General features: G+C 56.9%; 8 protein-coding genes across 8 annotated transcripts; 5 read left to right on the top strand and 3 right to left on the bottom strand.

Moving 5' to 3' along the window:
- Positions 1-2: 2 nt before the first annotated feature.
- Positions 3-2400, top strand: BJ171DRAFT_511480 (uncharacterized protein). The gene is made up of 4 exons (XM_053111590.1): positions 3-147; positions 250-381; positions 499-609; positions 788-2400. Exons 1-4 carry the CDS (start codon positions 40-42, stop codon positions 2300-2302), a joined length of 1866 nt encoding a protein of 621 aa, XP_052965072.1. The 5' UTR covers positions 3-39; the 3' UTR covers positions 2303-2400.
- Positions 2401-2436: 36 nt separating this feature from the next.
- Positions 2437-4709, top strand: BJ171DRAFT_511479 (cyclophilin-like domain-containing protein). Its single transcript, XM_053111589.1, has 7 exons — positions 2437-2628; positions 2725-2792; positions 2913-2995; positions 3195-3331; positions 3441-3487; positions 3580-4352; positions 4502-4709. The coding sequence occupies exons 1-7, from the start codon at positions 2459-2461 to the stop codon at positions 4517-4519; spliced, it is 1296 nt and encodes a 431-aa protein (XP_052965071.1). The 5' UTR covers positions 2437-2458; the 3' UTR covers positions 4520-4709.
- Positions 4710-5279: 570 nt separating this feature from the next.
- On the top strand, positions 5280-9284 carry BJ171DRAFT_583473 (potassium transporter-domain-containing protein; the record flags this gene model as incomplete). The annotated part of the gene is made up of 11 exons (XM_053114248.1): positions 5280-5318; positions 5415-5604; positions 5784-5850; positions 5977-6149; positions 6337-6615; positions 6783-6829; positions 6956-6979; positions 7101-7323; positions 7507-7813; positions 7974-8592; positions 8709-9284. 11 exons carry the CDS (start codon positions 5280-5282, stop codon positions 9282-9284), a joined length of 2544 nt encoding a protein of 847 aa, XP_052965070.1.
- Positions 9285-9356: 72 nt separating this feature from the next.
- Positions 9357-12691, bottom strand: BJ171DRAFT_157718 (uncharacterized protein). Its single transcript, XM_053105849.1, has 4 exons — positions 12149-12691; positions 10592-11980; positions 9938-10294; positions 9357-9738 (listed from the first exon to the last, which is right to left on the bottom strand). The coding sequence occupies exons 1-4, from the start codon at positions 12230-12232 to the stop codon at positions 9565-9567; spliced, it is 2004 nt and encodes a 667-aa protein (XP_052965069.1). The 5' UTR covers positions 12233-12691; the 3' UTR covers positions 9357-9564.
- A 1767-nt stretch (positions 12692-14458) lies between these two features.
- Positions 14459-16557, bottom strand: BJ171DRAFT_511468 (uncharacterized protein). Its single transcript, XM_053111588.1, has one exon. It carries the CDS (start codon positions 16404-16406, stop codon positions 14526-14528), a length of 1881 nt encoding a protein of 626 aa, XP_052965068.1. The 5' UTR covers positions 16407-16557; the 3' UTR covers positions 14459-14525.
- Positions 16558-17530: 973 nt separating this feature from the next.
- Positions 17531-19989, bottom strand: BJ171DRAFT_511464 (uncharacterized protein). Its single transcript, XM_053111587.1, has 6 exons — positions 19317-19989; positions 18943-19090; positions 18664-18804; positions 18387-18532; positions 18113-18287; positions 17531-17925 (listed from the first exon to the last, which is right to left on the bottom strand). Exons 1-6 carry the CDS (start codon positions 19922-19924, stop codon positions 17755-17757), a joined length of 1389 nt encoding a protein of 462 aa, XP_052965067.1. The 5' UTR covers positions 19925-19989; the 3' UTR covers positions 17531-17754.
- Positions 19990-19995: 6 nt separating this feature from the next.
- BJ171DRAFT_569249 (uncharacterized protein) lies at positions 19996-21971 on the top strand. The gene is made up of 5 exons (XM_053113561.1): positions 19996-20215; positions 20314-20445; positions 20605-20730; positions 20814-20904; positions 21154-21971. The coding sequence occupies exons 1-5, from the start codon at positions 20147-20149 to the stop codon at positions 21762-21764; spliced, it is 1029 nt and encodes a 342-aa protein (XP_052965066.1). The 5' UTR covers positions 19996-20146; the 3' UTR covers positions 21765-21971.
- A 277-nt stretch (positions 21972-22248) lies between these two features.
- On the top strand, positions 22249-24441 carry BJ171DRAFT_157625 (uncharacterized protein). The gene is made up of 4 exons (XM_053105848.1): positions 22249-22746; positions 23064-23215; positions 23344-23533; positions 23786-24441. Exons 1-4 carry the CDS (start codon positions 22595-22597, stop codon positions 24405-24407), a joined length of 1116 nt encoding a protein of 371 aa, XP_052965065.1. The 5' UTR covers positions 22249-22594; the 3' UTR covers positions 24408-24441.
- Positions 24442-25068: the final 627 nt, after the last annotated feature.

The raw sequence follows: 25068 nt of genomic DNA, 5'->3' as shown, positions 1-25068 counted from the left end.
GATCCCAGCCCGCCGATCCCGCCGATCCCGCCGATCCCAATGTCGAACGCACCCGGGCGACGCATCGATCCCCAGGTTTTTGTCGAGGCCGGCAAGGCGGCCCTCGAGCGCTACGATGCCGACAAGGCCCTGGCGCTCTTTACCAAGGTCGGTTCGTGCGGTAGCCGGTATGCGAGAGCGTGCGAAGCGGGCATGCCTGCGCTCGATAACACCGCCGATCTAAATCGCACCCCCATATCAAACAAACAGGCAAAGAAAGCCCTGCCGGACGATATCACGGTCATGGACTTGGTAGCGTTGGCGCTCATGAGCGCTGGCAGACTGGACCAGGCGCTGGAAGAAGCGCAGAAGATAGTCAAGCTTGATCCTCGATCGTCGGTGGTATGGAGTTGTGCGATGAACCCGCGGCTGCATATCCGGACATCGGGCTGCTGGTCTTGCTCGTCCTAGGATTTGCGCCCATCGAGCTGCTGCTTATCCACGACCGTGGGCAATCAGGGATATCTTCGAGCGGCCAAGGTGTTCAGGTTGCTCAAGAACCAACCCGCCGCCCTCAAAGTCTGCCAGCTGGCCCTCAAGAAGGTTCCCAAAGCCGATCCCAACTATCCGGTGCGCTTCTCCTCACGATCTGGCGGCCTTGGAATGCCTTAAGGCAATGCCAAAGGGCCACCCTTGTTCCGGCTCGCTGCCCTGGGCTATCGCCTCGCAGCATCGGCTGTGGCTCGCGGATACGGATCCTGATCACTGATCCTGATCACTGTTCATGTCCGCCATCCGGCACATGCAGGCCATAGAAGCGTCCTTTCTCAAATATGGCGGCACAACAGATGCCCTAGCACCCCCGAAATCATCCTCCCAGAACAGCAGCACCTCGTCCTCAGATGGAAAGCGCAAGCTCGATCACACCAACGCCGCCTCGGAGAAAAAGTCGCGCTTGGCTGGGCAGGATGATGACGATGATGGCGATGTCAATGTCGATGGCGAGGCCGAAGCCGAGCAGCCTCTCCCACCGTCATACAACTTTGGGGACCATTTCATGCCCGTCGAACTCATGAACGTTGTGTTCTCGTATATCCCGCTGGCGGCTCTGTGTCGACTTACCCGAGTGTCGCGGAGCTGGAGGATATACATCTGCCACAACCGCAGCTTGTGGGCCCGGATCGATCTGTCGCCGCACTTCCGCAAGGTCACTGCGCCAATTGCCCAGTCAGTCGCATACCGTGCCCGCAGCCTGCTCAAAGACCTCAACCTGTCGCAGTGCCATCAGATCAACAACGCCGTGCTCCTATCGCTGTCCAAACAGCGCTGCACCGATCTTGTGTCCTTTCAGCTCACACGCAACAACAAAGTTGGCAGCCAGGCCTTGGCCCAGACGCTCAGAGTCATCGGCAGGAACCTGCAGAGACTGAACCTGTCTCAGACCAGCATCCAGGATCAGCATCTGCGGGAGGTCCTAAGAGCATGCACGCAACTGCGGCATCTCGACGTGTCGCTTTGCCCAGCAATCCAAGCTGGCCTCCAAGCTCTCGACGATGTTCCATCGTCTCTGCTCGAGACAATCAAGCTTAGCGACACCCGGACTACCGACAGCGCCGTGACATCGGCGCTCCGGCGATGTCCGCGGCTGCGGCATCTTGACGTTGGTCGCTGCAAGGCCGTTACGCTCGCCACGGTCCTCAACTTCAGGGAGTCCAAAGCCGAGCTGGAGTCATTGGTGCTTTCAGGCATCACCGTCACGCCGCTTGCTGGATTCTCGCTCCAAGACGGGCTGCTCTTGATCGGCGAGCGGTTTTCCCAGTCTCTCAAGAGCTTTGAAATGTACCAGTGCCCCGAGCTGACAGACGAGGGCATCGAGCGTCTGACTCAGTTCTGCGACAATCTGACGATCCTGAACATTGGGTACGCTGCCCACTTGACCAGTCGCTCACTCGAGAGCATCGGACAGAACTGTCTCGCGCTTGAGCTACTGAATATTTCTCGCTGCCCCAAAATGACCGAATCGGGGCTTATACGGGTCGTCGCGAACGCAACCAAGCTCACGCATCTGGACTGCTCCTACTTTGAAGATCAGCTCGATCACGTACTCAAATACGCCGCAGCAAACGCAGCCGGGCTCAGGCGCCTGTCCCTTGCAGGCTGTTCGCAGGTCACAGGCGCTGGGGTCGCTGCGCTGTTTTCCAAGAAGGGCAGTCCGCTCGAGTTCTTGAACATCGACGACTGCTACAGAGTCTCGTCCGATGTGGTGAGCGCCTTCCGGGCGGCGTTTCCGAAAGCCGTGGTCTCGTATCGGTTCACGACTTGACGGATGTGTGCGCTGTATCATGATCATGGCAGCTATCGGCACGCCATGTCTCGACTGAGTCGTTTGCTTTGCGCCCGAATATACGCATGTCCATCGCTCCCTCTCGTCCAAACCAGTAGTCGCTCAATCGAGACGCCAGCACGCTGGGTTTTCGACATGGGCTGCACAAGCCACACCAGCGGGGCGCGGCTGCGATCGCCGCCAGAAGCAGATCTTCGAGGCTGCGTGTCGGCTTGGTTTTGCACACACCCTCCCAGCACCAACGCAGCCATGTCGAGGCCCAGATGCTTCTTGGATATCCAGGTCGGCAGCGGCCCAGCCAAAAGGTTTGTTCATCTGCATTGGCTGTGATCAGTGTCCCCCCTTCGTTCTGGTTCGGAAGCCTGACTGACTCTTGGGCTGATCTCGTAAATGCAACTCAGGATCGAACTCGAGCTGTTTGGCGATGAGGTTCCCCGGACCGCCGAAAACTTTCGTGCCCTGTGCACAGGTGAGTGTGTCTGCTGCAAAGAAGGCCTCTTCTGTGGTCTCTGGTACACATCCGCGGGTAGCCCTCGCTCGACAGGACAGATCGCTCACATCAACGACTCGGATCGGATCGCAACCACAGGCGAGAAGGGGCGCAGCTCTGCCTCTGGCAACGTACTCCACTACAAAGGATCCAAATTTCACAGGATCATCAAAGATTTTATGGTGCGTCCTCGGCAAGATCCGGCGGCTGGGGCTCGAGCTCCCGATCCAGCACTAAGCCGACGGTTTGATCGACGAAGCATGGATTCTCTGCAGCTTGATCTGCACGCCCTTGCTTGCTGATGGCTCCAGCCATGTCGTTTGCCTTTCACTGACGCTGGCGGATGTGGCATGGCCATTCACCTGGAAATCATCTGCTTAGATCCAAGGCGGAGACTATACCAGAGGCGACGGAACCGGTGGCGAAAGCATTTATGGAGCTACCTTCCCGGATGAAGCGCTCAAGCGCAAGCACGATAGCCCTCTTCTCCTCTCGATGGCGAACCGTGGGCCCAATACGTAGGGATTTTTCCTGAGCCGACTGCCACGACGTGTCATTGCATTCGGGTCATCAACTAACCCACCCATCGCCTGATACATATGTGGATATGATTTGGCCTCCGCGAAGGAATGGGAGCCAGTTCTTCATTACCTCACGGCCTACGCCTCACCTCGGTAAGTCCGCTGTCCGTGCACTCGGGAAGTTGGCCGCCAAAAGACCAATTCCAGCTCACCAATCCTACGGCACCTGCTGTGGCCGAATTCAGATGGGAAGCATGTCGTCTTTGGCCGCGTCGTTCGAGGCGAGGCAGTCGTTCGCGAGATCGAAGATCTGCCGACCGACAAGCACAACAAACCGTTTGAGCCTGTGGTGATTGTGAAGTGTGGCGAGCTGGAGCGTATGGGATCGCCTGAAGTGCGCCCAGCCCGAGCCCCTGAAGCTGCTCCAGCCACGGATATGCCTGAGAGAAGACTTCGTCGAAAGAGAAGCCCTTCGGTCAGCTCGGTATCGTCTGCCTCGTCATCGTCAACTTCATCTTCATCATCGTCGTCGTCGTCATCGGCATCGGCATCGTCATCGGCATCCTCCTCCTCTTCGTCGTCGTCGTCGTCGCGTCGATCCAAGCGAACGACCAGGAAGCAGAAGCAGTCGAAACGAGCCAAGCATTCGAAAGTGACGGCAAACTCTTCGGAAGTCAACAACAGCGCTGCTGCGACCGAGACAAAGATATATGACTTTGACGAGCCCAGAAACTGGCTAGACCGATCATACGATTCGAGACGGCCCGAGCGACCTCGCTACCAGGATCGAGACAGGAACCGTAGCCGAGACAGGAACCGTAGCCGAGATCGAGACCGTAGCCGAGATAGGAACCGTAGCCGAGATCGAGATCGAGATCGAGACCAGGATCGCGACGGTCGCTTTGACGGTCACGACAGACGCACCGACGTTTTTTCCCGTCTCGGGGCTGGCAAGGACGGATCCAGCGTTGTCCGGCACGACAGAGAAGGACGCATTGTCAAGGGACGTGGCAGCTTGGTAAGTGTCGAAGCGGATGCGTGAAGGGTCTGAAAATGCAGCGTCAGGTCCGAAATCGACAGTCGCTGATGTGACCAGCGACAACATGGGGCATCGAGCAGTTCAGCGACGGCATTTGCTCACATTCACGTTTCCTTTCAACGCGACAGCGCTTTGGCTCCAGATAGCTATCCTGGGCGTGTGTTCATGCCGCACATCGCCTGGCCTGGACAGGGATTCGACATGCATGCAGAGAGAGAGCGGCGCGATTGTGGATGCGGAGAATACAGACGTCCAGAAAGAAACGGGACAGTCACTCTCTGGCATCAACGAGACAAGTCTGCCGATCCGGATGCTCCAGTGAACAAGCCATGCGATTGTTTCCCGTCCTGGTTGGCAATCTCTTTGATTTCGTTGGTTTGGGGAGCGTAGTTTTGAATACACTTGGTCGATCCCTGTGTCGATATGGGAGTGTGATGCATCCACTCGACTCTCTGGACAGCTCCATGGTGTATCGATATCAAGATACTCGAGTCTTGGAGATGGATCTGTCTGGCGGCCGTCTCTGGTGGTGGTGGATGAATCGCTCAAAGTACTTGGCGAACCAGTCTCCGTGAGCTGGATGCATATCCCTTCCCTTGCTTCCACGAGGCATTCCCAAAGGCGAGCACAATATCGGTCTTCTTGGACATACTTGCTTGGTCATGATGGCAATGAGTGGGTGTATTCGAGTTCCAGAGAATCAACTGTCCTGGCTCAAACGGGGTGTCCCATTTCATTTTGGAAACGCTGCATCGCACTGTCCTGACCCGCTCTTGATTTGTCCACCGCGCTGCGCATGCCCGAGCCGGCTCGTCGGAATCCGAGCCACATCCCACGTGGTCCGTGCTCGATTTCTTCTGATCGGACCAGCGGACCTCATTGCGCTCGCTCTCGTCCATCGCCGACATGAGCCCGCACGCCGCCGAAACGACAAACTCGCCCAAGGTCAGCGCCGCTGCATGCACGCACTCGAGAATGGCTTGCTTCGGGCCCCCGCTCGACTGTCGCCTCCAACCTTACCCTCGCCCCGGACCATCGCAGACCAGATGGGCTGCCCGGGAGCTCCTTCTGTCGTATGCTTCGCTGGGCGTTGTCTATGGAGATCTCGGCACTTCGCCACTCTATACCCTTCAGGGCCTGTGGAGCCAGCCGCCAACTCAAGATGACATTCAGGGCATCCTGTCGCTGATCATCTGGACACTGACCATCATCATCGTCATCAAGTACTGCGGTATGGCGCAATTGCCCCCAAGTCGTCGGATGGCTAACTGCCAGCCACATCCATATTTGGCTCTCTTGAATGATGATGTCCTCGGTCTGCCCTTGGGGATGCCTGGGTAGAGCTGCGGGTCTGGCTTTGATTGTGGATCTAACATTCTCCATCGTCCGATACCGGCGGGCTCGCTACAGGCATCGTACTGCTTGCCGATGACAATGGCGAGGGAGGGACCTTTGCCATCTATTCTCTTGTATGCAGGTGCGATTTTCATGTCGTGCTCGATATGAACCTGGCGGGCGGCTGGAGCGTGGACGATATTTGTCTCGCCCCCAGCCGATCAGACTAGATGCACCCTAACCGCTCCGCGATGCTTCTGGCATTCAGATTCTCCGGCCTCTCTGTCCACTCCAAGACAGATTCGATCTTCGAGAAGGAGGTCCAGCTGACGGACCCTGATGCCGATGTGAAGCCCAAGAGCCAACCGATCCTCAAAAAGTTCCCACATCTGCATACGGCGTTGCTGGTTGCGGTGCTGCTGCCGTCGTGCATGATGGGATGTGGGTATCTGGTGCAGCGCGTCATCCACCCAGCTTTGCGCGGATGTGCTCTGGAGCAGTATTACTCGCCCGAGATCTGGATCACCCCATGCCGTTGTCTTCGATCGCCGCTGTCGCCACTGGTCGCAAGACTGACCCGTATTCTCACCCCGGTCTCGTCCCCGCCCGCCTTGCTCGCATCATTCAGCCGATGGCATCTTGACACCCGCAATCTCGGTGCTCTCGGCATACGAAGGCCTGACACCCCTGTTCCCAGGAAGCGAAGGCCTCATCGTGCCTCTGAGCTGCATCACGCTGATAGCGCTGTTCTTGGTCCAGTCCTACGGAACCCATCGTCTGGCCAACTTTTTCTCTCCCATCATCCTGCTCTTTATATTGTCGATTGGGGCGATCGGCGCTTGGAGCATCGTCTCATGCGGGAATGCCTCGCTTGTCTTTGCGGCTTGGAATCCCATGTATGCGATATGTAAGTCCCGGCCCTGCCACTCAGAGTGTGCCCATCTTGGCGCATGTCCGTCTCGGCGTGTGCCCATCTCGACAGCTCTGTGCTGCACTCCGGATAACAGTCGGATGTCGCTGTCAGCCTGCGAACTAAAATACCGCTTGTGCGGACTCTGCAATTGTCCCACTCAGCATATTTTGGCCGGAATGGATACAACGCCTGGGCATCCCTCGGAGGCGTACGTATACGCACTGCTTGCTGCCTGCTATGTGATTCCCGCTTACTCACCGCTTTGCATGCCTCCCTACTCCATATGAATCGGCGACGGACCATCCGTCTGTTCTCTGGCTGTCATCCCGCACAGGTGCTGCTCTGTGTCACCGGAGGGGTATGTTTCGAAACACAGTGGTCTCTGCTTTGAAGTTTGGGGAAGGGAATCAGTGGAGCGCATTGTGTCTTACACTACCCGTGTCGTCGCTGGCTCTTGTTTCTCCTATGCCTGAACACAGGAGGCGCTCTACGCCGATCTGGGCCACTTTAGCCGCCCGTCCCTGCGATTCTCGGCACTGGTCATTATCTTTCCATGTCTGCTGCTGTCCTACTCCGGACTGGCCGCCGAGCTCCTCCGCGACCCAACCATCTACAGCAACGTCTTCTGGGAAGCCGTTCCCAAGTCGATCTACATCCCTATGCTGGTGCTCTCTATCCTGGCAACGATCGTGGCCTCTCAATGTACGTCCGATACATGTTTGCGCCGCTTGCCACATCTCCTTGTGGCGCAACATCGACATGTACATGACTTCCAGGAGTTCGACTCGGATATGCTCTGCAGACACGGTGCCAGAGGTGCCGTGGTCTAGATTCCGTGATATAGCTAACCTCCATACCCTCGGTGTTATGACAAATGCCCCTCAGCTCTGATCTCGGCGACGTTCTCGATCATCTACCAAGCCACTGCGATGAACTCGTTTCCGCCGATCAAAGTCATCCATACCTCTGCTTCGGTGCATGGGCAGGTCTATGTCCCCACAGCCAACAACATCATGATGGTCCTGACCCTTCTCGTCGTTGTGGGCTTTGGTCATTCTGCCCGGCTCGCTGCAGCCTTTGGTATTGCTGTCAGCTTCGTGATGTTGATGACCACCTTTCTGATAGCGGTAGTGATGTTCATCTGCTGGGAACTCCACTGGTCCATCATCATCTTGTTCGTCATCCTCCAGGGGTAAGTTGGCGTGCTGTCAAATCAGCAACCGTGCGCAAGCTACATCACTGCCGCCGTCATATCGACAAGTCAGCGCATCCGCATCGCCATCGATTACATTTCTTGTCCATCGCCTTGTAAGCTTGAGACTTACCACTGCATACCCATCTCTCCCCTCAAGTCTATTTGATGCCGCCTTCTTCTCTTCCTCGCTGCTCAAATTTGACCAAGGCGGCTGGATGCCCGTATCCCTGGCCCTGGTCGTTGCAGCCCTCATGGCTGTCTGGCAGTGGGGAGAACGCCTCCGAGACAGCTGCTTCTCCAGATCAGAGCCCATCACATCGTTTTCGCGGGGTGAAATTATGCTGCAAGCCCTCAAGCTGGCCAAGTCCATGGTCGACCCATTGCGCACCGAGGCGTCGGCGGACGGCTCCGAAATCGTCCCAGAGACTCTGGCTGCGCCACCGAGCAAGCAACTCCACAAACGCAAGCACACGGCCGCACATGCTGTTTCATCTCTCGATGAAACGTTGCGCATCGACGGACTGCCGGAAGACTCCAACTTCTCGGTCACAATCACAAACATGGTCGGCGACGTGGCCGAAAATATGCTAGTTTCAGTGCCATGTGGCTCTCAGGCCTTGGAAACCTGTAATGTTGTCGTCCACCAGATACCACTGCACGACCGTCGCATCCGCATCGTCCGTCTGCCTGGCATGGCCATGTGCTATAGCACCACCAGCTACCTGGACAAGATCATGCTGCGACACTACGTCGAGCATCTGCCCTCGCTCTTTGAGGTACGCCGCGAGTCCCGTCTGCGTTGCCGGACACAGCGACTTTACTTGGCAGCCCCTTCCATCTGTTTCGGTTGATGTTTGTGTGCTGGGAATCTAACAGAATCGACTGGCTCTAGGTGATGGTCTTCATCTCAATCAACCAAACCGAGGCGCCTTACGTTCACGAAAAAGATCGAATCCGCTTGCGGCCTTTGCCATATCTTGGCTTCTACTCTGCAATCGTAACGTATGGCTACCTCGACATTGTCGATTCGGGCGATGAACTTGCCGATTTGATCATGAACCTGATTGTGTCGATCGGACGAGAGACTCTCGAGAAGGGCTCGAGAACGGAGCCTCTGGATCACGATTCCTTCGATGGATTTGCCGGTGCAGATGTTCGCACGCCGCACCCACTGATCAATCGAGTGCTGCCGGACTCTGAGCAGAGTCGCAACAGCGACACAAACGACGCTGTCATCCAGGAATACTATCGCCGGATGAACTTGTGCCGACGCAACACCGTGTACGTCATCGGACGCACTGAAATTGTCAGCAATGACACCGCCTGGGGTTCCTTCAACTTTTTGCGCAAGACGCTGCTGAATGGAATGTTCAAGTTCATGAGCATCAACCACGAGCGGTCAAACATGGTGTTTTATCGGGTGCCTATGGATCAATCGATGGTCATGGAGATGAATCGGTATGTCTAACCTCCCCACGGACGACCATCCTTCGGCCCCCTGAATATACATATGCTCGTCCATTGCCCATGGCGGACATCCGCCGCGCTTGGGCTACTTGCGTCACTGTATTCAAGACCGTGTTCAGCAGGACAACTTTGCTGACGACGACGGCCGGCAACAATGGTGCCAGTACTGGGTTAGCCCAAAATGCCGATGAACGCCGCTCATATGTGGTAACCCCTGAACAGACAAAATGCCCAGTATCTTTTCGAGAGAGCTGTCCAAGAAGAGAATATCTGGCACACAGCTACGTGCCGGCTTTGCGGTAGAGAACTTCTTTGACGACATGCTTCTTGAACAGGCTCCACTCCCGGCTCTCGAGAAACTCGTCGATGATGCGATCCTTTGGTGGATATCGTTCCTTTGCATCGCTTTCGATGCACTTGATTGTCTCCAGCGTCGTGTGGTTCAGGAAGGTTTCCTACAAGCAGTTGAGGCATTGTGAGGCAGCGTCGGCAGAGAGCCCATCAGTTAGCCAAAGAGTGTCCGATGAGTTGGATATGGCGGCCAGTCAAGGTCGACACCCCAAATGATTGAGCCCTTCTCAACAAGTCCCCATCGGCGTAGAGGCCGCCCATTTGGATTGGGCTTGCTGGTCACGCAACTGGCTGTCCACCCACCGTGTCGATGGCATAGCAATGCACCCGTGTGTCGGCGACCACGGATGTTGCTGCGGTCCAGGAATAGTGCTCAAGCTTTAGCCGTCCCTTGCGCCTCATCCTGTCAGCAACCCAGCCCTCTCCAAAATATGCGCCATGCTCCAGGTGCCCAACGCAGAGTGATTTGCTGACTACTCGCTCCTTGAGGCTTGAATCCAGCGGCACGTTTGACGCATCGAACCCCGGTGGGATCCGCCGGGCAGCCCATTTTCCACGATTTGCCTCGTACTCGATATACTCGACAACGGTGATGATGCGGCATGTCCCTTTGATAATGAAGTAGACATAGTCCGATTGGTGCGCCGCCTCGACGATCATCTACCGACGGCGACGGTGGTTGTGGTGATGGTGGCGGTGGTGGTGGTGGTTGTGGTGATGGTGGAGGTGGTGGTTGTGGTGATGGTGGAGGTGGTGGGATAGATTGGGTTATGTGAGCATCAGTGCCGCTACCCTCAGGGTCGCCGTAGCCATTCTTGCAAGTACTGCGACATTCCCCGAAGATATATACACATGGGCACATGAACCAGCAAGCTCTCGGCCGACAGGCATCTCAAGGACCGTGGCATCCCAAGGACCATGGCATCCCAAGGGCCATGGCATCACAAAAATGCTCACCTTGTCTCGAAGAAACTCTCGTTCGATTGCCCTCTCAGCCAGTGAGTTGGCGCTGATGTTCATAGATGCGACTAGGGGCAGCAAGGCAAAAAACTGAATCTTTTGCTCCATTTCGGCGGCGGCGGCTGTCTCGAGAATCTCTTGAAAGTTGAAGCGGTCGACACGGAGCACTTCAACATTCGTTAGGGCCAGGGCAGACTCGTTTCGTTGGGTGCCTTCATCGGTAGCCTGGAGTATCTCTGGGTCTCCAATCGAATCGCCATCCATCAGCATGGTCGTTGCCTCGACCAGACGATAGTGGTGGTCTCCATAGGTCTTGAAGAGTTGGACTCGACCTCGCAGCAGTATGTAGAAGCACAAAGGCCCCGTCTCCTGCTTGAGGATCAGCCGACCCGATGATATTTCCTCAAAGTACGCCTTCTTGCATATCTCCCGTTGGACCATTGCCCCGAATTTGCGCAGGGCTTTCATCTGCCCACAGTAGTGCCACAGCACATCCAACTCGATCTCGGTTCTGGAATCCGGCGACTTTTTCAGGATGGACATGAGAACCGGGGTCCGCTCGTCCGTATATGTGATGTCCAAAATACTGGCCGACATCAGTGATGGTATATGGCTGAAGACTTTTCCTTTGATGTTGGTCTGCGGCTCGACCCGGAACGCCGATATCATCCTGTTCATCCTTATCACCCTCTGTACCGTCTTGCGGAAATGCTCGAGGGCCTCGGGATTCCTTGATCGGACTCGCGACTCCTTCATCTTGGAGAGGGCTAGGAATGCGGTCGAGCCCTTGCGTTTGGCGGCTCGTGCATCAGCAGGGCTGAGATACCCGGATATCGAGTTTATCTCCGGAGGATGCTCGCACCCCAGGTCGGGGGATGACTTTTGGGAACTTAGCAAGCTCGTGCTTATGGTGAGCTCCTCTTCGTGAAAGTTCATTGACTTGCTCCGATGCGGCGCATACTTGACAGAGGGTATATCGGCTCTCAGATGCCTCGGCGTGGCTGGCGAAGTGGGAGAAACAGGCTCAATCTGGATGTGGATCATGGACACGCTATCCCTGCTCTTTGATAGCCGGCGATTGGAAATAGGCGGTAACGGTATCGAGACCTTGGGGCTCAGTTGTTGCGTCGAAGCTGGCTGCGGCTGGTCCAGCAAGCTGAGCTCAGACACCACCAGATAGCCAGATGTTGATACAACGGCCGATGAATCAAGCGCTGAATTCGAGGCGCCCCTGCTGTGGGGCAGCCGCTCGGCAACAGACGATCCCACAGACCCACTTCGCAGGGTGATCAGGTGCGAGTCGGGGACAACAGAGCAGCGCACCGATGACTCTTGAGGTCTCCAAGCTGGGTCGTGCATGTCGCTTACTGAGTCTTGGGGAAGTGCCTGTGAAGAGACGACAGCAGAAATCAAAATGGGATATCGCTGCTCCGTGGAGCTGCAGCACCAGATGCAGTCTCTCCCAGGCCGCGGTGCTCACACAACGATCAAACAGCGATCAAACAGCGATCAAACAGCGATCAAACAGCGATCAAACAGCGATCAAACAGCTACCTTAGCATCAACATGTAGCCTGTGGGGCAGAGTGCGAGAGCGCGAGCGTGGGCGGGGATGCTGAGAATCCCAGCGGGTTCCCATGGAATCGTTGTCGCCGCGATGTGAGCCGCCGTGGAGGCATTACAAACGAGCAAGGCATCAATTCCGGCTCATAGGGATCCGTGGGCGACCCGCCGCTGAGACTCTAATCACCGTAGCCGATCGAGGCCTCAGCAGAACCACACAGCCGCATGCGATTTCCCACCTCAGTCGATGGCGTCTCACTGGAAATCGTGTGTCGGGAGCCCGTTTCTCGCTGATTCCCAGCAACGGAGAGCTTGGAGGCTGTGGATCCTTTGGGGTCTCGACTAGGCCGCTTCACATAATCTTCACTCCCAAGCGACTTGAGGTCTTTGCTGGATACATTCGACCGGAGCATTCCAAGTGGGTGATGCTTGCCTTCGTCCTTGCAGACGGTTTCAGAGCGGGCGATGGACATCTGGGCCAGCGAGTTGGGCATGTTGGCTTCGTCTAGTTGGCTTGAGCTGATGTTGAGAGAGATCGACCGCCGCACGAATTTCTCTCGGACCGGCGATGTCGGCGGCTTTGGCGATACGGGGGCCAGTGTCTGATCATTTTTCGCCAGCTGCACGATAGTCTGTGCCTTTTCGTGCAGCCGATTGACGGTTTGGTCGTGGGACTTGAGGAGCTTCAGTGCCTCACTCTTGGCATCCATGTTGCCTCGAAATGATGGTGGTCTGAGAGGCGCCCGGGGTCAGCTAATTCTGTCGCCTCCATCACGGGGATATATGAGGCGAGGGAAAGCCAGCTCCGCAGCTCATCTCCGTTGTCGGGACTCGATGCATTCAGGCGCCGTCAGAAACAACAGAACGTTCTGCAAATACCTTGGCCGCTGGAGTCCCGAAACTCACCGTGTCTGTGGCCGGTGCAAGTTGATGCAGCGCATACCCGAGCATAGTTCCAGAGCGGCCATTACGATGGACTATTGGCACTTGATTGATCGAAGGTGCTTGATTGCGCTCGCTTGCAACGGCTGCATCTGCAGCAATTCGCTGACTCTCGCGATGCCCTTCCGCTGCAAATCGTCCTGGCGTGCTGCGGCAACCGCAATTTTGACCCTGGCTCGATGCCGGGGACATTCCGCGGGGACTATTGCCTGATCAACCATCCGGGATGGCGCTGCCGAGCCCAGACAGATTGCAGGACGCTCCTGGGCATCGCAGGCTCATGGATGCTCTCCCAAACGAGCTGGTCCTCGCAATCGCCCTCGATCTCGATCTCTTCACGCTGCTCCAGCTTTCCTCCAGCAACCGCCGATTCAGCCGCCTCATTCGAAGCCCAGACTTTGGATCACGGTATCTGACACACCATGCGGCCAGCACCCTGCATTTCTTCGTCGATGTGTCGATCCCGATATCGCAGATGGATGTCTTTTATTTCGGATATCGTCTGCACGAGTCCAGAGACGAGAGTCTCGCCTTGCTTGCAGCGGGGCCGTACGGCTTCATCCACGGCATCCAGCGGATATCCGGAACTTATTTCCAGTATTGCTTCAAGCCAACCATCACCGGAAGAATGGTGTGGCAGTTCGACGACAGGCGTAGCCCCGCATCAGACCCAAGCTCGCTCCAGCTCCATCGCCCGCTCTTCTGCAACCTGCCCGGACAGAACTCGGAGGTGTGGGCGGCAGGAGAAGCAACAGCTTCCTACCCATCGGGTCATTCCAAGCTGTGTCCGTTTTGCCAAGCATTTAGCGTCACCAACATGGTCGGCACCATCGACAAGCGATTTCGGGTCTTCCTTCAGACTTGGGAAGACTCGATCGAATACTCTGGCTTTTCAAATGGAATCCCGGTCACCATCCGCATACACCATGAAGGTGGACCCGACGACCTGGAACTATGGAACGCAGGCGATTCCCATACCGTCGAGGATCGCCTTGATGACATCCATCCAAGATCAAATATTCGGGTGTACGCAGAACGGTATGGGCTGCGATGGTCAGCGGAAATGGCCCGGGGTCTGGAAGCCATCTTTCGATGGGCCGACATTCCAGGCAGCTCACAAAGCAACTCGCAAGGCAACTCGCAAAGCAACTTGCAAGGCAGCCGCACCACCAGGAACCGGCCCAAGCTGTATAACCCTTGGGCATGACGCAGTGCTATGAATGCACCGAGCGAACACCGGCCTCGATATATTTGGGCACAAACCCATTGATGCGTTTGCACTAGTTCCAGGTTCAATACACCGAGTAAGCACATGCTTCCGTTGCTCTGAGGTGCGCTCTTGAGCTGCTCCAGCGAAGCAGATGTCCATGTGTATATTCAGTATCCAGAACAAGCAACCAAGGTTCCAAAGGCCAAGACTCCCCCCGCTACATGGGGGCTGGTTTCTGCTCGAGGCTATCTCGCTTTGGCTGGAGCGGCGGAAGTGTGCGATGATCCCCAGCGATGTACGTGACAGCGGGGCCAATCTTGAGATCAGGGTTGATGTCTGTGATATGGCCGGGCCGGCCACCCCTCAGCGGCTCGATCTTGCCCTGTGTCGGTACCAGACTTCCTGCGACAAGCCGCCGGTTCCGATTCTGGATGGCAGTATTCAGGGACTTTGCCATGGCGTTCTGGACCTCCGAGCGACCGATGTACAACGACTCTACTTGCGGTGAGAACCCAGGCACACACGTTGTCCCTTGGGCCGAAACATCCGATCCTTGCCTGGTTCGTGTACCAGCTGTTGGCTCTGGATCGTCAAGGATAGAGGTAGCACTCATGGTTTTGGCTCCGGGGTGAGAGAGCACCGGAAGCTTGTGGTCGCGGATACCCACGGTCTGGGATGCTCCCCACCGAAGCGACGCACCAGCGAGGGCGCTGTCGGGTTGGGAGATCCGGAGCTGAGAGCCACCCAGTCTGGATTGGTATGCCAGTGGCTCCGCATAGTCGGGGTCGATTCGCTTATGATCGGTTAAGCTATGGCTGCGCTCGCCAATAACGACGGCGGTATCGCCAGTCGACCCGCCCAGCCTCGATCGGTTGCCCATGGGCATACCTTGTCCAGACGACGACGATATCGAGCCTGGTCCAGGGAACACACTAGTCGCCCCAACAGCGCCAGCAACGCCGGAGCCGACTTCGTGGTCTGTCGCCGCCGAGACAGGCTCGAAAGTGTCGGCCTTCTGGCCTGCTGCATCCGTCGCATCTGCCCCGTGTACTACCGGCTCCGGGAGGTACTTGAGCGGCTTGTTGGTCAGATGCTTTGATATCGTTGCGGGATTCATGCTCTGGGGCAACAGCGGGGCCGATGGATTTGGGATGGGCTTGAGAGCACCTCGGCCGACGATGTGATTGTCTCGCGCCCCGACGTAGTTCGTGGGTGGTCGTGGGTCTCTGGAAGATGGGTGGCTTGGTTGGATGCGGTAGGAGAACGGCCCAACCGGACCCAAGCCGTCGGAGGGTGTGCTGACTTTGGATTTGGATGAATATGGATACCGTGTGCCGACGACTGGATTGGGTCGTGGCGGGTTGGGCATGTTGAGGTTGGCGAGCGGGTCGAAGAGCTTGGCCTGGAGGACATTACCCTCGCCTGGGATTCTTGCTGTCGCGGGTGGCCGCACTCTGGGATTCGGGAATGCCGCCACAGGACCGGGGCTCGACATCGGGATACTCGGCGCCTTGGGAATCGGCGAGTCTTGTTGTCTGGTAGCCTCAGACCGCTCGGTCGCGGTTTCCTCGGCGACAGGCTCGGCTTCGGATTGTGCTTCCGTCACGGCTTCGTTTTGGGCTTGTGTGCTGGTTTCTGCAATGACAGGTATATCCCCAGCAGTCTCGGGCGGCCCCACAGGCGGCTGCGTTTCCTGGTCCTCGGCGGAACTGTTCTGGGTCTCGACGACGTCCTCAAGATCGATCGGGCGCTCGCACATCGATATCCGATGGGCGTATCGAACAACCAGACTAGCCCGACGAGAGCCCTCGCTGCGACGCGGAGAAGAGATCTCTGGCTCATCAACGGGCATCAACGACAGCTCGGGCAGAGGAATGCTAACGGTGACCTCCTCGGTGATGACTTCGGGAATCTCAGGGGCTTCCGGGAAGTTGGGGTCGTTCAGTATTGTGCTCACACCCAGCCCGGCCGCTGCCAGGGCCGCATCGAACCGCTCGCTGCCTCGGGGTACTCCGCACTGGACCAGGAACATGGTGTAGGCTTCCACGGCCGCACTAGAGCCCCGAGGCACATGGTGAAATGGGATCATGGTGTTCATCGGGGATTCGAGTGAGTGCAGGTGATGCGAGAGTGCATACACGGTTAGTGAATCGGCACACTACTAATCAGGACCAAAGCAGCTGCAGCCGCAGCCACAGCCAGCCTCGGGATCCCTGGGTGTTCGTGCGCTTTGCAGTACTTGTGGTTATTGGGTCCAGCCAATCTGCCCCAGCCGGTTCGTCTCGGACGGCCTCGGTGGGGATCGTCGCCCCAGCCGCCATGCACCTCGTCGGCATGTCTCGGCACACTTTTGTTTGGCTGACACCTTTCTGGTCGGCAAGGTGCTGCCGCATATTACTTACTTGAGCCGCGTCTCTTCTTCGTCCAGGTTGAGCTGCACGCCGGTAGAGAACGTCACAACTTCTTGGTCATACAGCCCATTGGACTCATCTTCGAAGGTCGAGTGCAGATGCTTCATGGCAAGCAGGGTGTATGCCATCTTGATGGACTCGGCCAGGCGGTGGAGTTGGATGGCCTGATGGGGGGTGAGGCCAAGGGCAGTGTCCATATTCTTGAACCGCTCGGCCTCTTCATTCGCGAGGTTGATATCGCTCGCCAGTTTCTCGGTTAGGGACATGTTAATGTCGGGGCTGAGATCCAGGCTCTGCTGCTCGCTGAGTTTGGTAGGTACTGCCGTGGATACGGAAAGCCCCGAGGGTTCGCCGTCCGAGTCTGCCATCACAGTTGATGAACTGGGAATGGATGCTCACTTGCGTTCTTGAGACGGCACAGTGCCTCTCGGTGGGGTGTGCTGGGAACGGACGATGGGTTCGGAGTGATGGATATCGGGTTCTGGGATGCCCTCGAGCAGCGACGCCGTTGCCAAGCAAAGTGGATGATAGCGAGGGGCATCGGCGACAGAGTACCGGATGATGCAGCGAGGCGACGGAGCTGTCCAGTTGCGCATCCAGGCCTGGCCAGCCGCCGGGTGGCGCGTTTGAATATTCTCTGTTGTCCTGGGACGGGCAAACAAACAGAGCTGCCCCTTCCCCTCCCTTGCCCCTCCCTTGCCCCTGCCCCTTCCCCTTCCCCTGTCACTGACTCCTGTCTCCTGTTGCTATCAATGAACACCGACATTGCAGCGTGCCAGTGTTGAGACGGGACACCTCAACACGCGGATGACTTGTGTGTTGGTGTGGATTCAACGATGCTTATCGATCTGATTGAATGGCATCGACCGGCGCTCGCACCCATGAAATTTGCTCGCCGGGGCACCATTCCGTCAGCCAAACGAACGTTGCTTATGCCATATCGCGCATGCAGTATGGACGAGCAATCCAAATAGAGCAATCCAAATAGAGCAATCTAATAGAGCAATCCAATTACAGTAGTCCAACTAGAGCAGTCTATGCCCACGGTTTAGCTGCGGGCGGGATGTCGCTTCCTCGCTTCAGCAGGCGAAACAGGGCTGCAGCTTCCTTGATTCTCGAGAACTGAATGCAGAACGGCTGGATCTCGACAAAGTCCATTGGCGATATGATCCCGTTGCTGATGAGCGACTGTAGAAAAACGCACACCTGCAACAGGTCGCCGACAATCGAGCGACATGTCAGTAGCCATAAATGGACGCCCATCTTGAAACCATGCGGTGAGCACCGTCGAGCCACAACTCATACTCGAGAATGGACACCTCTGATCGAGGCAATAGTCGTAGAGCTGCGATCACAGAATAAACCCTTGCAACAGAATGCACGCACTGCCTACCAGGCGCACATGTCGGTTCTGGGCGTACTTGTCGGCAATCAGTTCACATGTCGAGATACAGTTGGAGACGTATCGCTGCAAGAAGCGCGAGGGTAGCTCGATGGACGATGCGAGTTGGTTGACAACCTCCATGGATTGCAGAGAAACCCCCATGTTGATGAGGATCTCCAGAAACCTTGAACGCCCATCAACGCAGCACAAGACAAGACTGGTGAGTATCCAGGCAGCCAGCACACTCTTGGCATCCGAACATCCAGAAGGTTCCAAAACTCACTCGTCAATGTGGCCGACGCTGGCCAGGCTCTTGAGCGCCTCGAATGCCAGTGACGGGTTGTGCTCCACGAGTCCAACGAGGTTTCCTGTGGTGACCCCGCATTGGAGCACTAGATTTGGATCGGCCTGCAAGATGCTCGCAACATGCTATACTCGACAGCCACACAAACAACGCAGGGGATGGTCAGCCAGTATCGTCGAAATCCAGCGGCACCGTTTCAGCAGAGCTTTGGAGCCCTCAGGCATATGCTTGTTCGGAGGAACGGCTCGGAGCCCACCTGCTGTTGCGAAATGCTGAGCGGGGTTTCGGCTCCGGCAAGCAGGTGCTGCCTGACTTCATTCCGTTTGGTGGTGTCTGATGCGATTGAGGGATCCCACTCGATGAGCGGGCCCTGGATCGCCGGATGTATCCAAGAAAGCTGGTATTGACGACGAGATATAGAGAACGTGATCGGACGAAGCGATGAGCATGAGTTTCGTCTCAGTGTCCTTGGCCGTTACTCCGTCCGCAAGCTTGCCCAAGATCCGATGCTGGTGGAAAGCATTATGCTCGATACCTCATGATCCAGCAACGGCATTGACGGTGGCAGACATTGGGGAAACGGGGGCCGGAATCCCAGAAGCTGGGATTGATGGTCAGGATACTCGCAGAACAGGGCAACGGCAGCTTCAAGGGCCTCAGACAGCGTCGGTTCGACAATGTCCCTGGGTGTTGGCATAGTGTTGGATCGAGAATGCATTAGTGGCAGGTGTATACATCACACCACCCGAGAGCAGGCGAGCAGCCACTAACTCATGACGTCGCATCAGCCGCATGGGCCACAGATGCGGTTGCGATCCAGCCCGCACATACATCCAACATCTTCAATGATGCCCGGATCGGCCCGAGTCCCAAGGACAGCAATCGTTGAGTCCACCGGTAGGCCCTTACCCATGCAGATCGGGCTCGGCCACGGCATAGATGCTTGGACGCAGCGAAGCCGAGTTTAAAATGTCGGCGTCGTAGTCCTGTTTGATACCGAGGGCGAGCTCAAGGTTGCGCTGCAGATGTGGAGCTTTGGCGATCTCGTCCTGCACGGCGCTCGAGTCGAAGGCGGTGATTTCGAGAGGCGTCAGGGAGTCGATGTTTGTGACGGGCTGGAAGAGCTGCAGACACAGCCAAGACTCTTGAGGGGTGGGTGCGATGGGCGAGGTATAGGAGGTCGGGGAGGTCTCGGGGATGTAGTCCAGAAAGACATGGATGAATGGACTGTCCTTGAACGGAAGAGCCTCGTAGACGGCGTAGAGGGCATATAGAGCCGCGATGCGGTGAACCGGCCGTGGTAGAAGAACTCGCTCGACCAACAGCACCGAGAGCAGACTGGCCAGATCAAACTTGCGGCTCGTTGTTGCAAACAGGCTCAGGACCGACGTTGCCGACTGACGGAGGGGTTGTGCCCGCGCCGTGGAGATGAAGTCATAGACGGCCTCAATATCCTTTCTGGAGACCGAAGGCGAAGGTGCCGGGGGCTCTGGGCCGAGAGGCGTGCGACTCTTCATGGCAGCGAGGGCAGGCGGCTCTCGGGATGTGCATGGTCCAGGGAGAAGACGGCGGCCAAGACGCCGGACGAGGGGCATTTGTTCGCTCCGCGCTCTGGTGCTGGCTGGTTTGGCTTGATCGGCAAGGCATCCAGCACCCATCGCCCAGCTCTCTCCCCGCTTTCTCCTGCATCTACCGCCGCCCTTGGCCTCTGCCCTCGCGAAGAAGACTGCTGTTCGGCCATGCCAGCCATGTTTGCCCAGCTGCAGACGTTCATGTTTTGGTGGCTCGTGCCAGCCTATGCGACCCAGGCAAGGCGACGAGCGCTGACCATGAACAAATGACTATCGGTGTCGGGGAGGGGATGCAGCAGCGCCTAATCGGCGCCTTTGCCTCTCTGTGTATCCAGTTCATCCAAAAAGCCATCTACTTTTTGTTTTTCAAGCACCCACCCCAGCCCAACCATCGTCGCTTCCAGCAACACGCCAGATTGATCTACATATCCGTGGTTCTGGGCTACCTAGTTTACTCAACCGTCCAGGTGAGGCTCGCTCGGGCAAGACCAGACAATACAGCGCTGGCCAGAGCCGAGGCCCGATTCGACTGCCGGTCCGCCCAAGCCGCTATATGAGTCAATGGCAGTGTCAGCGCGGCGCTCGGGTCGACGACACCAGCGCTCAATGTCCGTCTATTCCTCCAGATCGAACGCTCGATCGACCCCAGCTACTACAATTATCTGCAAGTTCCCCTCGATGCCACTCCGGCCCAGATCAAATCTAGCTACCGGTCTCTATCGCTGCAACTCCATCCCGATAAAGTGCACGATGTAGGTGATGGATGGATCCTCGACACGGCGAGCTGGTCGACATGATGGCTCTTAACACGCCAAGTGATGCCTACTATCGACAGCCCGAACTCCGTGCTCAGTACGAGGCAGTTTACCTGAGCATTCGGAACGGATACGAAGTCCTCAAGGAGCCCCTGACCCGCACGGCGTATGGTAAGAGGCCCATTTGCGAATGAAGGAGCCTCCACCCACGAACGCATCGGACCACCGGGCTTGTGCAATACTGACCCACCCTGCGATGCTGGTTGTGGATGCGGACTGAGGGGAGAGGCGACGAAATCTCGAAGATGGCTGGGTGATGAGGGAGAGTGGTGGCTGCAGCTCTCTAACAGCAAATGATCCATTTCTGCTGTCTTTTCCCACACTCCCTCCCTCTCGGTCGATGGTTCGTTTGCGAATCAGACAAGTTTGGCGATCTGGTCAAGACCTGCACTCACTGCAAAACCCTGAGGGACTACACAGTGGCGTCACTCGCTTCGTTTTACTACTTCTACGTCGTCACGGCCTTTGTGCTGTTGGTCATGATGGTCCTCGGCAAGGGCGAATATGGCAAATACTGGCGCTTCGTCGGTCTCTTTGCTCTTGGCGTGCTCGAATACCAGACGATCGTCTCCCCAGCTGGCCAGGAGCCGCTCGGATGGCTGTTCACCTGGCGAACTCCTCATCAGAAGCTGGTGCTCTTTCATCAGCTATACATCTCGCTGTGCATTGCTGTCTCACAGATCGGCCCGCTCTTGGCTCCGGTCAACATGCCTCCGAGCCAGGATAAGGAGGTGGAGATCCTGACGAACCAAGTGCTGGAGCTCGAAAAGCTGACCAACATGGAGCTGAAGGAAGTCGGCTCGTACCTACAGACTGTACTTGAGCCCTACAAGGACCACCCGGCTGAAGCCGGAGTGCTGCGTCGCAAGATGGAGAAGCTGATGGTCGACTCGGCCATCTTGGAGACCAACAGCGACTACCGGAGTGCTTATGAAGCTGCCAGCAAGCGATTTCGTGGGCCCGGGTCGTAGCAGAAGGACAGACGATCCGGCAGAGTCGTGAGGATGAAGGCGCATGCTGGAGACAAATGCACGTTGCCCCCCCCCACTGCCCAGTGCTCTGTACGAAGCGACCCGCCATTATCGAGCGACAGGTCTCTATGTGCGCTGTTGGCCGCAACTCTGGGGGGTAAATCTTGGACGGCATGAACTCAAATACACACGAGCGATCGCTGCGAACACTGGTGGATATCGTGAGCGCTGGATCCACGCGTGCGCACCCTCGATCCAGACACTTGTCTTTGGTCATGAATTGCAAGGACCCCGTTTCGTAATGAGCTCGCTGCATCGAGGCGATTGCGATGTCCCCAGCCAGGAGGGATCTGGGTGCGCAGCACGCGCTTCATACAGCCGTTTTTGGCACTATGGCCTTCATTTGTCCTGCCAGCCCGATTTTTTTGTGCCGCCCCAGCACAAAGATCGAATGGGCATCGGCCATCGCTTGCTCCCAGGATCACCGTCGAGCAAGCCCGCAGCGCCTTTGAGGACGCATTCTCGCCGAGGACGCACTCTCATTGCACCCGAGCCGAGCCGAGCCGAACCGAGCCAGCTCGATTCAACAGGAAACAGACGGACGGCATCTGCATCACAGCGCCTCCATCCCCCGCCCGGTCCGGCCACCAACCCCACCACCATCGCCCTCACAGTCAGCCGAGCCAGCGAGCACACAAGTCCGTCGGCCCTTATCGCCTCTGTCGCAAGTCCTTTCCATTCCCCGTCTCAACGAACTCCAAGCAGCCTTGCTCTCAAGGGAGCCGCTCGATCCGTTTGATTTTTGCACCAATCCGCCGCCCTTGACCATCATGGCCAAACAAAAGAAGCAGACCAAGAAGGCCGACCAGCTGCACAGCGAGTTCAAGACCGTCGATGCCACGCTGCTCGTGCATCTGCCGCCTCGTTTCGTGGGCGAAACCATGAAGGGAGTCACACACTACCTGAACAGCCTGCTGATGAGGTAGGCACCTGGCTTTGCCGACCAAACAGCATGAGCGGGTACTCCACTCAAATGCACCGCGAGGCTGCGGCTGGGCAGACGGGGATGTACTGGGATGTACTGGAATGCATTGGGATGTACTGGGATGCACATTATTCCCCAGTTCGGTCATGTCCCGCCGCTGGCGCTCTCACATCGAGATCCCTTCCGATCCAACGGCCTGCGTGATGGTGCTTCTTGCCGGCATGTCTCAGACGCGTCGCTCACTTTGCGGATCGTCGCTGACACGAACCATTCGGGCTTCCTTCGCCGATTTGTGCACTTCCCTGTCGATGCAGATATGTCGCCGAAGTCGGGGGTGTCGTTCTGTCATTCAAAAACATCAAGCTACTGGAGTCATCGGGCCGCATCCTCTTTGACAACCCCTACACCCACTTCAACGTCTCCGTGCGATTCACGGTCTTTGCGCCAGAGCGGTCTTCGATTCTGAGTACGATTTGTGTCCTCTCGGACTTTCAGCAAAACCGATTCATGTCGGCCACGCCCATGTGGCTCCCTTTGGTCGGTCGGTCGGTGCGTTTGTCTAATGTCCGTACATCTCTGTCTTGCATCGCACAGCCGGCGTGGTCAACAAAGTGTCGTCGGATCATATCGGCTTGCTCGTCCATGGCGTTTTCAATGCCTCGATTGCGGCCGATCAGATCCGAAAGTCCGAGTTCCGATGGGACAGCAAACAGAGTGCCTGGATCCAAAAGTCGGACAAATCCGTCATCGACTCGAACGCAATCATTCGATTTACCGTCTTGGAGTGAGTGGTTTTTGTCTGTGATCCGCCGCCACCCGTCGCCACTGTGCTTGCGAGCAATGTAATGTGCCGTGTCGTGCCGGGCTTGTCGATATTCATCGTGAGGGTTCAAAGCAGAAGGAATTGTCGCTAGATCCGACAAGGCTATGCCGAGCTGCGACCGAGGCCCACTTTGCCTTCCTTTATTACGCTCCACTCCACTCGACTATTGCTGATCTGAAATGAATCGCCCAATCTCTTCCTCATCTCCGCCAGCATTGTTCGGGCAGACGACATGTTCACGATTGTGGGCAGTCTCGTGAGCCACCCCAACAAAACTGGCCTGGTGGACAGCTCCAATATCATACCCGCTCCGGTGCCTCAGCCGCCTCCAGCCTCGACCGAGGAAGTAGAAGGTGAAGAAGAAGAGCAAGCCGAGGCGCCTCCCCAAGAGGGCGTGCTGGACTATGAAGGCGCTGTGTACCGACGGCCCGCTGACGCTGCCAAAGCTGACGATGACGACGAGGAAGAGGAGGAGGAGGAGGCATCCGAGCCCAACGACAACGCCATGGAAGTGGATCATGCCCCTGACGTGGCCGAAAAGAGCAAGAAGCGCAAGTCAGTCTCGGGCGGCGACCGCGAAATCACCAAGGGCTCAGCCAAGAAGGCAAAGAAGGACCCGATCGCATCCGCCGAAAAGAAAAAGAAAGCCAAGGCTGCCGATGTCACGACAGAGTCGCCAGCGAGCGAGAAGGGCCATGGCGACGAGACCGAGCACAGCAAGGCCACACCCAAAAAGTCATCAAAGAAACAGAAAGCCGCGGCAGCGGACGATTCTCCTGAAGCCTCGACGCCGACCAAGGTCAAGAGCAAAAAGAGCGCCAAGGGCCAGCAATAAACCCCCTTTCCCGCGACACGGTTCCTTTGTACTTTTCGTTGCAAGTAGTGCCTCGAGAGCAGCGTGCAGGAAGGCAGCCGTGGCTGTCTGTGTCAGGGAACCCCCCAAGTGCGAGCCAGGCTGCGGTGACCAGCGGCGTCGCCATCCCTTCCGAATTGCACACGATCGATGGGAAGCCATTCACAGCCACCTGGGACGAGCAACAGCCCGCGAGAAGGTTTGCTTTGATGATGGAGCTATGTATGTGTATTGGCTTCGAACAGAAATGGATTTCGGAGAAGGCGTGTGTATATGGGAGGGATGAAACACATGGAATGAGTCGATGTTACGGGGGGGGGAGGGAGTTACCAGTGCGGGCCGGCTGGCTGGCGTCGAGTCTTACCCAAAAAAAGAAAAAAGAAAAAAGAAAAAAGAAAAGCCAAAGGCAGAGGGTCGCAAGTGAGGCAGCAAGGAAACGAGGGGATGTATGTTGGGTGGGTCTTCGCAATTAGGGCACAAAGCAGCGGTCGAAAAGTATACTAATGCAGGCGAGAGTGGAGTTGCGTGGCTGCACAACAACGGCGACGACGTCGACAACGACGGTCCTCGGTGAGTCGAGGGGGGGCCTCAGCAGGAAGCAGCAAGGACAGAGGTAGGCGGATACACGGCGGCAGCACTGGGC

This window comes from Polychytrium aggregatum (genome assembly GCF_025602895.1).
Source record: "Polychytrium aggregatum strain JEL109 chromosome Unknown BJ171scaffold_27, whole genome shotgun sequence".
Lineage (NCBI taxonomy): Eukaryota > Fungi > Chytridiomycota > Chytridiomycetes > Polychytriales > Polychytrium > Polychytrium aggregatum.
The sequence above is the reverse complement of the archived record's forward strand: the minus strand, read 5'-3'. Positions and strand labels throughout refer to the sequence as shown.

Coding starts and splice junctions, on each gene's coding strand:
- BJ171DRAFT_511480 (XM_053111590.1), top strand. CDS start 40: ATGTCGAACGCACCCGGGCGACGCATCGATCCCCAGGTTTTTGTCGAG. Junction 148..249: donor CCCTGGCGCTCTTTACCAAG/GTCGGTTCGTGC, acceptor TCAAACAAACAG/GCAAAGAAAGCCCTGCCGGA. Junction 610..787: donor AAGCCGATCCCAACTATCCG/GTGCGCTTCTCC, acceptor CGGCACATGCAG/GCCATAGAAGCGTCCTTTCT.
- BJ171DRAFT_511479 (XM_053111589.1), top strand. CDS start 2,459: ATGGGCTGCACAAGCCACACCAGCGGGGCGCGGCTGCGATCGCCGCCA. Junction 2,629..2,724: donor GGCAGCGGCCCAGCCAAAAG/GTTTGTTCATCT, acceptor AATGCAACTCAG/GATCGAACTCGAGCTGTTTG. Junction 3,332..3,440: donor GCGAACCGTGGGCCCAATAC/GTAGGGATTTTT, acceptor GCCTCCGCGAAG/GAATGGGAGCCAGTTCTTCA.
- BJ171DRAFT_157718 (XM_053105849.1), bottom strand. CDS start 12,232: ATGGGAACCCGCTGGGATTCTCAGCATCCCCGCCCACGCTCGCGCTCT. Junction 11,981..12,148: donor GGCTACATGTTGATGCTAAG/GTAGCTGTTTGA, acceptor GTCTCTTCACAG/GCACTTCCCCAAGACTCAGT. Junction 10,295..10,591: donor GAGAGTTTCTTCGAGACAAG/GTGAGCATTTTT, acceptor CGCCGTCGGTAG/ATGATCGTCGAGGCGGCGCA.
- BJ171DRAFT_511468 (XM_053111588.1), bottom strand. CDS start 16,406: ATGAACACCATGATCCCATTTCACCATGTGCCTCGGGGCTCTAGTGCG.
- BJ171DRAFT_511464 (XM_053111587.1), bottom strand. CDS start 19,924: ATGAAGAGTCGCACGCCTCTCGGCCCAGAGCCCCCGGCACCTTCGCCT. Junction 18,805..18,942: donor TGCCGTTGCTGGATCATGAG/GTATCGAGCATA, acceptor CGTCAATACCAG/CTTTCTTGGATACATCCGGC. Junction 18,288..18,386: donor AGCGTCGGCCACATTGACGA/GTGAGTTTTGGA, acceptor TGGGCGTTCAAG/GTTTCTGGAGATCCTCATCA.
- BJ171DRAFT_569249 (XM_053113561.1), top strand. CDS start 20,147: ATGCCAGCCATGTTTGCCCAGCTGCAGACGTTCATGTTTTGGTGGCTC. Junction 20,731..20,813: donor ATCCCGATAAAGTGCACGAT/GTAGGTGATGGA, acceptor TACTATCGACAG/CCCGAACTCCGTGCTCAGTA. Junction 20,905..21,153: donor CCTGACCCGCACGGCGTATG/GTAAGAGGCCCA, acceptor TTTGCGAATCAG/ACAAGTTTGGCGATCTGGTC.
- BJ171DRAFT_157625 (XM_053105848.1), top strand. CDS start 22,595: ATGGCCAAACAAAAGAAGCAGACCAAGAAGGCCGACCAGCTGCACAGC. Junction 22,747..23,063: donor CTGAACAGCCTGCTGATGAG/GTAGGCACCTGG, acceptor CTGTCGATGCAG/ATATGTCGCCGAAGTCGGGG. Junction 23,534..23,785: donor ATTCGATTTACCGTCTTGGA/GTGAGTGGTTTT, acceptor CATCTCCGCCAG/CATTGTTCGGGCAGACGACA.